This window comes from Borostomias antarcticus (genome assembly GCF_949987555.1).
Source record: "Borostomias antarcticus genome assembly, chromosome: 17".
Classification (NCBI taxonomy): domain Eukaryota; kingdom Metazoa; phylum Chordata; class Actinopteri; order Stomiiformes; family Stomiidae; genus Borostomias; species Borostomias antarcticus.
The window spans coordinates 1,600,595-1,612,654 of NC_140250.1; the positions used below are offsets into that span (position 1 = coordinate 1,600,595).

Consider the following 12,060-nt stretch of genomic DNA (forward strand, 5'->3'; position numbering starts at 1 on the left):
TGGGCGGGGAGTGTTGGGTGGGGAGTGTTGGGCGGGGAGTGGGGAGTGTTGGGTGGGGAGTGTTGGGTGGGGAGTGTTGGGCGGGGAGTGTTGGGCGGGGAGTGTTGGGCGGGGAGTGTTGGGTGGGGAGTGTTGGGCGGGGAGTGTTGGGCGGGGAGTGTTGGGCGGGGAGTGTTGGGCGGGGAGTGTTGGGCGGGGAGTGTTGGGCGGGGAGTGTTGGGTGGGGGGTGGGGAGTGTTGGGTGGGGAGTGTTGGGCGGGGAGTGTTGGGCGGGGGGTGGGGAGTGTTGGGTGGGGAGTGTTGGGCGGGGAGTGTTGGGCGGGGAGTGTTGGGCGGGGAGTGTTGGGCGGGGAGTGTTGGGCGGGGAGTGTTGGGCGGGGAGTGTTGGGCGGGGAGTGTTGGGCGGGGAGTGTTGGGTGGGCAGTGTTGGGTGGGGAGTGTTGGGTGGGGAGTGTTGGGTGGGGAGTGTTGGGCGGGGAGTGTTGGGCGGGGAGTGTTGGGCGGGGAGTGTTGGGTGGGGAGTGTTGGGTGGGGAGTATTGGGCTGGGAGTGTTGGGCGGGGAGTGTTGGGTGGGGAGTGTTGGGTGGGGAGTATTGGGCGGGGAGTGTTGGGCGGGGAGTGTTGGGTGGGGGGTGGGGAGTGTTGGGTGGGGAGTGTTGGGCGGGGAGTGTTGGGTGGGGAGTGTTGGGCGGGGAGTGGGGAGTGTTGGGTGGGGAGTGTTGGGTGGGGAGTGTTGGGCGGGGAGTGTTGGGCGGGGAGTGTTGGGTGGGGAGTGTTGGGTGGGGAGTGTTGGGCGGGGAGTGTTGGGCGGGGAGTGTTGGGCGGGGAGTGTTGGGCGGGGAGTGTTGGGCGGGGAGTGTTGGGCGGGGAGTGTTGGGCGGGGAGTGTTGGGCGGGGAGTGTTGGGCGGGGAGTGTTGGGCGGGGAGTGTTGGGTGGGGAGTGTTGGGCGGGGAGTGTTGGGTGGGGAGTGTTGGGTGGGGAGTGTTGGGCGGGGAGTGTTGGGCGGGGAGTGTTGGGTGGGGAGTGTTGGGTGGGGAGTGTTGGGCGGGGAGTGTTGGGTGGGGAGTGTTGGGCGGGGAGTGGGGAGTGTTGGGCGGGGAGTGGGGAGTGTTGGGTGGGGAGTGTTGGGTGGGGAGTGTTGGGCGGGGAGTGTTGGGCGGGGAGTGTTGGGTGGGGAGTGTTGGGTGGGGAGTGTTGGGCGGGGAGTGTTGGGCGGGGAGTGTTGGGCGGGGAGTGTTGGGCGGGGAGTGTTGGGCGGGGAGTGTTGGGCGGGGAGTGTTGGGTGGGGAGTGTTGGGCGGGCAGTGTTGGGCGGGGAGTGTTGGGGGGGGAGTGTTGGGCGGGGAGTGTTGGGCGGGGAGTGTTGGGTGGGGAGTGTTGGGTGGGGAGTGTTGGGCGGGGAGTGTTGGGCGGGGAGTGTTGGGCGGGGAGTGTTGGGCGGGGAGTGTTGGGTGGGGAGTGTTGGGCGGGGAGTGTTGGGCGGGGAGTGTTGGGCGGGCAGTGTTGGGCGGGGAGTGTTGGGCGGGCAGTGTTGGGCGGGGAGTGTTGGGCGGGGAGTGTTGGGTGGGGGGTGGGGAGTGTTGGGTGGGGAGTGTTGGGTGGGGAGTGTTGGGTGGGGAGTGTTGGGTGGGGGGTGTTGGGTGGGGGGTGGGGAGTGTTGGGTGGGGAGTGTTGGGCGGGGAGTGTTGGGCGGGGGGTGGGGAGTGTTGGGTGGGGAGTGTTGGGCGGGGAGTGTTGGGCGGGGAGTGTTGGGCGGGGAGTGTTGGGCGGGGAGTGTTGGGCGGGGAGTGTTGGGTGGGCAGTGTTGGGTAGGGAGTGTTGGGTGGGGAGTGTTGGGTGGGGAGTGTTGGGCGGGGAGTGTTGGGTGGGGAGTGTTGGGCGGGGAGTGTTGGGTGGGGAGTGTTGGGTGGGGGGTGGGGAGTGTTGGGCGGGGAGTGTTGGGTGGGGAGTGTTGGGTGGGGAGTGTTGGGTGGGCAGTGTTGGGCGGGGAGTGTTGGGCGGGGAGTGTTGGGCGGGGAGTGTTGGGCGGGGAGTGTTGGGCGGGGAGTGTTGGGCGGGGAGTGTTGGGCGGGGAGTGTTGGGTGGGGAGTGTTGGGCGGGGAGTGTTGGGCGGGGAGTGTTGGGCGGGCAGTGTTGGGTGGGCAGTGTTGGGTGGGGAGTGTTGGGCGAGCAGTGTTGGGCGGGCAGTGTTGGGCAGAACGTCAGGGGGAACTGGTGGTTCCCGGGGGCACAGGTGGAGCCGTGGAGAACTGCGGAGAGGTGGAGAGAAAAAGGAGGTGGGGGGGGGGGGGGGCGGACGAGGAAGCGCCAACGTTCGTGTTCCTGAGCCTTCAGGTCAGATAGGGGAGATGAGCCTCGACCCCGCGGCGACCCCGCGGCGACCTCGCCGTGAAGGACGGACGGGAAGAGGCCAAAGGGCCGGGAGACGCTGAGCAGCCCTCCTCCCCAGAGACTCGGGGCTCTCAGAGGGAGGGGGGGGGCTCTGATCGGAGGGGGGGGGCTCTGATTGGACACCAGGAAGCCTGGACGAGCGAGCAGGCCGGGATCTAATCTCCCCCAAAACAAACGAGGGCCCGGGGCGCTTCCTGATGCTCCATCTAATGGAGTTATATCGCCCGGTCCCATCCATCAATACGAGCCTGCTGGTGGAACCAGGGAAAAGAGGTGTGTGTGTGTGTCTGTCTGTCTGTCTGTCTGTCTGTCTGTCGTGTGTGTGTGTGTGCGTGTGTGTGTGTGTGTCTGTCTGTCTGTCTGTCTGTGTGTGTGTCTATGTGTGTGTCTATGTGTGTGTGTCTGTGTGTGTCTATGTGTGTGTGTGTGTGTGTGTGTCTATGTGTGTGTGTGTGTGTGTGTGTGTCTGTGTGTGTCTATGTGTGTGTGTGTGTGTGTGTGTCTATGTGTGTGTGTGTGTGTGTGTCTGGTGTGCTTGTAGTGTGTGAGCGATTACCCATGAGGCCAGTCCTTAATCCAAAAGCCCCACCTTGACCATGAAGTTCCCGTCAGGCTCGGGGATCACCATGACGACCGAGTCGTGCAGTTTCTCGTCAAAGTGCACGTGGGAGGGGGCGGGGGACGCCTCCGCCGAGAAACGCACGCCCCCCTGCTTCGACGCGGAGTCTGGGGGGGAGAGAAGAGAAACGGCCTCAATAAGGCGACACACACACACACACACACACACACACCCCTTAATGTGGCACAAACAGCGATTCACACTTAAGTGAACGGGAAACATCTCCTGCATACACCCATATCCGCGAGCGCACACACACACACACACACACACACTCCTTGCTAGAGCCCCTGTCAACCCCTTATAAGCGTCATCATGGAATGGACGGCACTTTGAAGTAATTCAAGTTATCACTGGGAGCAATAAGCCCCTGGATAGAAATACATACGTCACTGCCCCTCTTATCAGACTCCAAGCACTGATCTCATCTAGAAAACATTCAACAGGTCAGTAGAGGAGGGGAGGGGAGAGAGAGAGAGAGAGAGAGAGGGAGAGAGAGGGAGAGAGAGAGCAACAGGGGGGAGAGAGAAACAGGGGAGGGGAGGGGCAGGGAGAGAGAGGGGGAGGGAGAGAGAGAGAGAGAGAGAGAGAGAGAGAGAGAGGGAGGGAGAGAGCAACAGGGGGGAGAGAGAAACAGGGGAGGGGCAGGGAGAGAGAGGGGAGGGAGGGAGAGAGGGAGAGAGAGGGAGGGAGAGGGAGAGCACCAGGGGGGAGAGAGAAACAGGGGAGGGGAGGGAGAGAGAGAGAGAGAGAGAGAGAGAGAGAGAGAGAGAGAGAGAGAGAGAGAGGGGGAGGGAGAGAACCAGGGGGGAGAGAGAAACAGGGGAGGGGAGGGGCAGGGAGAGAGAGGGGGGAGGGAGGGAGAGAGAGAAAGGAACAGGGTGATGGAGGTAGAGAGAGAGGAACAGGGGAGAGAGGGGGAGGGAGGGAGAGAGTGAGAGAGAAACAGGGAGAGATAACCTCAACTGCTTCATGTTCAATATAGTTATGGAGATAAGCTTTGGCCAGATCTGTTACGCACGCACGCACGCACGCACACGCGCACACACACACACACACACACACACTGCAGTGCTGAGATTGTTTTTACAACTCCTAATTTAACTTTCTAATTATGCTGATCTCCATTTAGATCAACAAGCAGACGTTTCTTCTCAAGACTGACACAAATTCCTTGGAGGACAGAAACTCTGTTGTTATTGTGGTTTACTCTGTTCCAGTACTGTACTGTGGTTTACTCTGTTCCAGTACTGTACAACTCTTATCTTTACGCATTAAACAGGTTTGTCTCCCTCCTTCACAACAAATATTTAGTTTGGGGGTTAAAATGGCATTGTAAGCAACAAAGAACATCTCACAATGTGAAACACTGTACTGTCACGCACCAAGATACATGCAATAAAAACTTGAATAACACCCTCCCCCCCCAAAAAAGGAAGTTTGTTCAAGCTTCACTGGACTCCGAGGACACAGATGGTTTCTCAAATCTTTCGACATTGTTCTCAAGTCTTGAATAGGCCCAATCATATACAATCAAAAGTTTAAAATGTCACGTTTTTCTCTCGTGGGAAGCTAACGAGGTCACCGTAACTTGCTGTGATCGTTGTGTAAACACGCTAGGACTCCATGTCCATCGCTGGCATCCAGATTTCCCCACAGGAAACCACTACTGGTGAGCTAAATAAAGATGTACACTGTGTGTGTGTGTGTGTGTGTGTGTGTGTGTGTAATGTTTGCATGTGCAGTATTCATGACCTTCAACTAGTCACCGGGCCGCTGAGAGCCCGATGGCCGCCACGCTCCCCCAGACGCACATGATCCATTAGCTTAGCATCATTAGCATGATCCATTAGCTTAGCATCATTAGCATGTTATCCTTCGCTAATTAAAAGCCTTCTGTTCTCTTATCATCGACTTCCTCCCGGCAAACGGTTTGCCCACAGCGTAACAGGGGAAGAGCCTGGCCAGCCCAGCGTAACAGAGGAAGAGCCTGGCCAGCCCAGCGTAACAGAGGAAGAGCCTGGCCAGCCCAGCGTAACAGAGGAAGAGCCTGGCCAGCCCACAGCGTAACAGAGGAAGAGCCTGGCCAGCCCAGCGTAACAGGGGAAGAGCCTGGCCAGCCCACAGCGTAACAGAGGAAGAGCCTGGCCAGCACAGCGTAACAGGGGAAGAGCCTGGCCAGCCCAGCGTAACAGAGGAATTAGTTTATGACAAAAACAAAAACAAAACATTATGGTGTCCATTATGGTTTGTGTCCATTATGGTTTGTGTGTGTTGTAATCAGGTATGGGTTGGTGTGTATTTATGGTTTGTGTGTGTTGTAATCAGGTATGGGCTGGTGTGTATTTATGGTTTGTGTGTGTTGTAATCAGGTATGGGCTGGTGTGTATTTATGGTTTGTGTGTGTTGTAATCAGGTATGAGCAGAGTGGCTAGTCCATGACGAGGAGGAAGCTGTTGGCCCGGCCTCTGTGTCTCAAGATCTCACAGCTGAGAGGTCTGTGCCTTTTTAGACAGGACAGACAATCCCCATTCTCTAGGAATATGAGAAAAAAAAGAAGAACGAATCGTTGAATCTCTGGTTTGAACAGGCAAATCCAATCTGACACACAGCACGCACACACACACACGCACACATACACACAGCACACATACACACAGCACACATACACACATACACACATACACACATGCACACATGCACACACACACAGTACAGTGCAATAAATAGGCTGGAATCACACACTCTCTCTCCCTCCCTCTCTCCAAATCTGTGTCTTTGTCTTCATAACCATTTCCTTCAGCCTCAACTGGATCTTAGATTCCTGATTACCCTCCATCTCTCCCTCTCTCCCTCTCAATCTCTCTCCCTCTCAATCTCTCTCCCTCTCCATCTCTCCATCTCTCCCTCTCTCCACCTCTCCCTCTCCACCTCTCCACCTCTCCATCTCTCCCTCCATCTCTCCCTCTCTCCATCTCTCCCTCTCCATCTCTCCCTCTCCCTCTCCATCTCTCCCTCTCCCTCTCCCTCTCCATCTCTCCCTCTCCATCTCTCCCTCTCCATCTCTCCCTCTCCATCTCTCCCTCTCAATCTCTCCCTCTCAATCTCTCCCTCTCAATCTCTCCCTCTCAATCTCTCCATCTCAATCTCTCCATCTCTCCCTCTCAATCTCTCCATCTCTCCGTCTGACACCCATCACATGCACGCTATTGTCCGGCTCTTTCTCTCCACCTCTCTCTCTCTCTCTCTCTCTCTCTCTCCCTCTCTCTCTCTCTCTCGCTCGTTTCCGACTCCCTTATTCTTTTTTAGAGAAGACATCTTGACGAGAGTTCTTTGAGCTTCCAAACGCACGTTCTATGGAGATGCTCACGTCTCTCTCTCCCCCTCCCTCTCCCTTCCTCTCTCCCTCCCTCCCTCCACCCCCTCTCTCTCTCTCCCCCCCTCCCCTCTCCCCCCCTCCCTCTCTCTCCCCCTCCCTCTCTCCCTTCCTCCCTCCCTCCCTTCCCCTCTCTCCCCCCCCATCTCTCTCTCAGTAACCTAAGCAGAGGCAGGACAAGGACGTAGGGAAAGTTCTTTGTGGGCAAGAACAAAGACTGTCTCCTCCGGGGGGGATATGAGATGTATTAATGATGGCTATAAAAACATGACACACACACACACACACACACACGCTCCCCCGGGTCTGGCTGTTTCCATGTTTTTCCTCTCTACACCAAGATATTTGTTGGAGGAGACCTGTGAGATTGTGAGTTTGAGAGTTTGTGTGCCTTAACGTCAGTTTGTGTGCCTTAACGTCAGTTTGTGTGCCTGGCGGTGAGGATTCTAAACCACTGGACCAAGAACAGGTCACTGTTGACTGGCCAGCCGGTCTTAGGGGAAGTGTGGAAACCACACCGTGTTGATGGGTGACTACAGGGGTAGTCTAGTCAGGGAACCTGAGCCAGACACATCAACAATGGGTCTGGTCTAGAGCGGCCCCAACCACCCTTGGTAATCCCCCACAGTAGCCCTGGGTTGACAAAGAGTAGTGGAGCTTAAAAGGGCTTACACTAAGTTGCTTTCTCACAGAGGAGCCCTTCTGTAAGGAAGAAAGGTGAGAAAATTAGGGCAGTAAAGTAGCCTTGGCTACACCTGGTTAACATGGCACGGAGGGTTTCACAGAATATCACCGTTTACAATTGAAACCCCACAGAGACAGAGAAATGTTGGAAGACACGGGTGGAGTGATGGGAAGAGAAGTCGACTAATGAGATGAGAGAATGCCCTTATCAGAGCCATGGGTTCCCTTGTGATACAAAATGGAGGCTTCGGGCACGTGAGGTTACCGTACACATTCTGCTACGTGTAGTCGGCGTTCACTTGAGGTTCTGTACTTACTCTTCCTAGCAGTGGCCATGCCGGCCCAACTCGGTCCAAAACGGACGCGTGCGCGTGTCGAAACACACTCTGTGGCGGTCTGTCGCGGTCCCAAGGCCTCTCACAGTCTGGCCATGTCTGCCGTACGACCTCGAATCCACCCTGGGACACAGAGGATGACAATAAACAAGGGTTGACGCCACAGATGAACCTGACCCGGCCAACAGTCAGGAGGTGAGGAGAGAGATACACACATTTATACAACAGCTAGTTCCGACCGCGCATTGTGATTGGCTAAGACGCATTCCAAGCAGTGCCTTAAAACCCTATAATGGCACTGGGTTAATCACCAGATGTATTCCTACTCCCTGTCGCTCGTAGCGTACTCGCGTTGCCTAGCAATCGTAATCAAAGTCGGAACTAGCTGTTGTATCGCGGAGGTCTGAAACAACATATTTAAGCAAAACTGAACACTATAAACTTGTCTTTTTCCGAAATAAAATTAACGACAGTGCAGTGCTGTTGTATAAAAGCAATAAGACACTGGAGGTCGTGCTTTACTGTGGTTTATTGGCACGGCTGTGGTGTCTACGGTGCTCCGCTTCGCGTTGTGCCTGCGGCCGCACCACAGCCGTGCCAATTAACCACAGTAAAGCATTCCATCTCATGTCTTATTGCTTAAATAGAGAAAGAGTGAGAGAGATACAAATATATTCAATTTTAGAGAGAGAGAGAGAGAGAGAGAGGGGAAGTATAGTCTACAAGGGGTAAAAATGAGAAGGAAGAGGATCTTCCTCATGTTGAAAAAAAAAAACCTATGAATGATATGAATCATAAATGTGTTTCCAAGAAAAGGAGAAGGGGGGGTGGGGCCAGGGTCAAATCCGATCATTAATGAAATCAGGAAATCAAAGCTTCTCCCGGGGCTAAAGCAAGCTGCTATTTGTCTAAATCCAGGACCCGGGTTCGCATGGTGGTTCAAACAGGGCCCAGCAGGGCAGGAGACTCCCGGCAGAGACTTCAATTAAAGACACACACACACACACGCGCACACACACGCACGCACACGCACACACACACGCCCACGCGCACACACACACACACATACACACACACACCAAACATTCTAAGAGGATTAGGGTTAAAGGAGGACTGTGGGGGTGAAGCTCCAGTCACTCGCTGCTGTAATTTCAGATTAAATGTTAGTGAACGATGCTACAGCCAGGCTACTGCACAGGTCTGGAAATGGGAGGGAAAATATTGCATATATGAATGCAATGAAGACGAACTGTTGTGATTATTTTCATGAATCATCTCATACTAATCATCTCATTGATGTTGATTAAAGTGATCATCTCAGATCCAGTTTGAATAGTGCTGGATGAGAAACAGAAGCTGAACTCTGGTTGACCTGAGTTGTAGGGCTGAACACCTGCAGAGGTCAGATGAGATCATCTAAGAAAATGGTAAATGGACTTATATAGCGCTTTTCCACCTTAGCGGCACTCAAAGCGCTTTACAATGGCCTCTCATTCACCCATTCACACACCAATGGCGGCAGCTGCCATGCAAGGCGCTAACCTGCTCATTGGGAGCTATTTGGGGTGAGGTGTCTTGCTCAAGGACACTTCGACATATGGACAGTCGGAGCTGGGATTCGAACCACTGACCCTTGGATCGCTGAACGACCCGCTCTACCAAGTGAGCTACAGCCGCCCCAAAAAAAGGGCAGTGGAGGGGAGATAAGGAGTAGGAAAAGATCAGAAAAACCGACCAAGGTTAGAAGAGCAGGCTTTTAAAAGGGAAAGATGAGAGAGATGGCTAAACACACTATCATGAAAGTAAGGAGAGTGGAGAACAGTCTATCGTGAAGAGAGGAAAGTTGAGGAGTTTGATATGAACACACAGTCGTTAGGAGAGGAAAGTTGAAGCACATGAATTGAGAGCTATGATTGTAAAACTGGGTCTAAAAGATGTCCACCGGAGGTCAACTGTTTCTAAAAAATGTCCACAGGGTGTTTCAGAAACCTAGTGATGTAACAGTGCAGTTAGATTCCGGAATCTATACTCTCTCTATACTCTAATCTATACTTTATTGCTGTATCAACTCTGAGCCCAGCAGTAAAACTTTTGCATCAGACAGTTTCTAGTACTTGTTTTTGAGACTTTGAAGATTGAACCAAACCAAGAAAACCTTGACTCAACAGAATGGTGAGTGGTTCTTAGCTAAAAGACATGCTCTTCTGGCACTGGAAAATTAACATTGACCACTGACTTGCCAAAACTGTGAACCCAAGAAAATGTGATGGGATATGAACATGAGTAAACTTGGCTTATGGTAGATAGAAAGACATGAACTTTTTAACACCGCACTCAATACTACAATGCTCAAACCTTTCCAGTCATCTTGAGATCTATGAAACTCAAGTTGAGGCTAAGGTCGTGGGGCTATAGGAGGTCGGTTTGCTACGTCCAGAGCGACTCACTGTCAGAAGAAGTCCTGGACCTAGAAGCACCAGAGGCTTGAACCTCCTCGTCTGAGTTCAACAGAGCCTGGGAAAGACAACAACGACCGTATGTGACGATCCTGCTTCTTCTCACCCTGCCAAAAACAAGATCAATGAACCTAATATCAAGTCCATTGAAAATAGCACAGTAGCACACAGTCACTACCCCTCTATCCCCCCGTCAGTGTGATGCTCCTGTCATCTGAGCAACTAAACGTGTTACTATAAAGATAGATAGTCTACTTTATTTATAACCGAGGAGAAATTGTTGAAATTATGGATGAATTTGTTTCTAATTAAACTATCATTAGAAAGTCTGTCAAGGGACTCAGACATATAGGCTAACCCTCTGGTGCTGAAAAGCCTGGCTACCTGGAGAATCAGCCTGCAGGGTATGCTTCTAGAAATAGGGACAGAGATCATATAACACCAATACGTAGTGCTACAATAATGTGCTACAATAATGAGAGAAAGGCTTTAGCATGATTGAAGTCCGTGGCTGTATTTTACGCATTCACGAATCCAGCACCACACTGTAGGCTAACTGACCATAAGTGCAGTGAGAGATTTGCCTGAGGGGCTAGCAAATAAACAATGTGGTTATTCATTAAAATAGGCTCTTAACATCAGTGGACAGCATTCTTGGTGTAGCCTAGTTTCCATCAGTGCGACCCGTAGGTGAGGAACTGAAGGTTGGGATGTTAATCGATGTTATGGTGAGCTTTCAGGGAATAGCCTACAACACCAAAACAATGAAGGACTCAAAACGAATTCTGCAGTCTGAAAACACGGTAGCACCATATGTGGCAGTCAGTGAGAGCATATTCCAATATGTATTTAGGACAAGACTGCTTGAAATAGGTACGTTTTATTGCATAGCCCTAAATGCACCGTTTTATTTATAGAGCTAGAATCTTTAATGTCAGAGGGACACGTTTATTTACAGCAGTAAAGCGGACATACCGAATCTACAAATATCAGCTCGTGCCACCTGTCATGCCCGCACGCGCGCACCACGACTGGAAGAAGTTACGACAGAGTTGATACAATGTAACAAGCAGTCAGAATTCGGTCTGCAACGTACCTATAAGTTCAGCAAGTGTGTACCTTCTCGGTGCAAATTCGGTTGCTTTTGAAAGGAGTCTTTCGCTAGATCATGTTACTCCCAAGTCACCAACGAATAGCATCGGCCCCTAAAATACGGAACGCAACTGAAGAACGGAGAGCCGCGCGCATCCACTCCGCTTTCGCTGCTTTTGTGCCAATTTCCGCATTGGTCACGTGGTTAGCTAAATCATTTATGTACATTATCCAGTAGGCTAATGAAACACTTGACTTGTGTCAAACACCGTCTATTTCATACAGCGTTTGGAGATGTCTGAATGTCACGGCAGACATTTAATCCACTAAAAATACGCTGGCTCTTTTACACGTAGGATATCTTATCTGTCAGAAATGCATACCAGGCAGAGGTTTAAAGAGGCTGCTTGCGCTTACCATTCATGGTATGAGGTCGCCACCTGGTGGACATTGTGAGTTCTTACATTTCAAATACAACCCAGTGGTGAATTCTTATCATGGCTGTGTAGACATTTAGAAGACTTTTAACACTATTACATTAAGAACGTGTTTTTCTAGCAACATATCGATGACTTGACAAACAATAAACACATAACATGTTTTATTGCACATTTTAGTGGTATAAAATATTACAAATAAAATGAACCTCCAGACCCTGATGACACAGTTAACTGTATGAATGGATATTAGACTATTTTCAACTGTTATGCTACATGTGGTGCTTTATGGACCTGGCCCCCGGGTGATTACTGTTTTTTGCTTCCCTCTGGAATATGTAGGGGTGGGATGTATGCCCACCTCCCTTGTTCTCTGTAAAGCGCATTGTGTTGCCTCTGGGTATGAAATGCGCTATATAAATAAAGCTTTGATTGATTGATTGATAGCCTAGACTATTTTAGTTACATTTATTTGACACAATATTAGGACCACAACTGATCACATCATAGCTTTAAAACACTGTCAAGGACAACACAATAAGGTCTCAGACGTATTCTCATTGTGGACCTTGATGTGAGTGGAAGACTGCATGGCTTGGCAGCACCCAGCAATAAACAAACCACAATAACCACAAATCAGATAAACATTCTTCAACAATAACCCAACAC

General features: G+C 51.9%; 1 protein-coding gene across 2 annotated transcripts in view; it reads right to left on the bottom strand.

Annotated features, from left to right (window-relative positions):
* Positions 1-11,097, bottom strand: part of adisspb (adipose secreted signaling protein b) — a 16,842-nt gene extending 5,745 nt beyond the window's left edge. Inside the window, exons 1-4 of one of the 2 annotated variants that reach the window (XM_084451789.1) lie at positions 10,959-11,067; positions 9,854-9,969; positions 7,389-7,529; positions 2,982-3,118 (exon numbers count right to left, since the gene is read on the bottom strand). In XM_084451789.1, the coding sequence (XP_084307915.1) occupies positions 2,982-3,118; positions 7,389-7,407 (156 nt within the window). In that variant the 5' untranslated portion in view covers positions 7,408-7,529; positions 9,854-9,969; positions 10,959-11,067. Of the gene's footprint in view, positions 1-2,981; positions 3,119-7,388; positions 7,530-9,853; positions 9,970-10,958 lie in introns of both variants that reach the window. The other variant, XM_084451788.1, reaches the window with a different exon arrangement.
* Between the last annotated feature and the right edge of the window lie 963 nt (positions 11,098-12,060).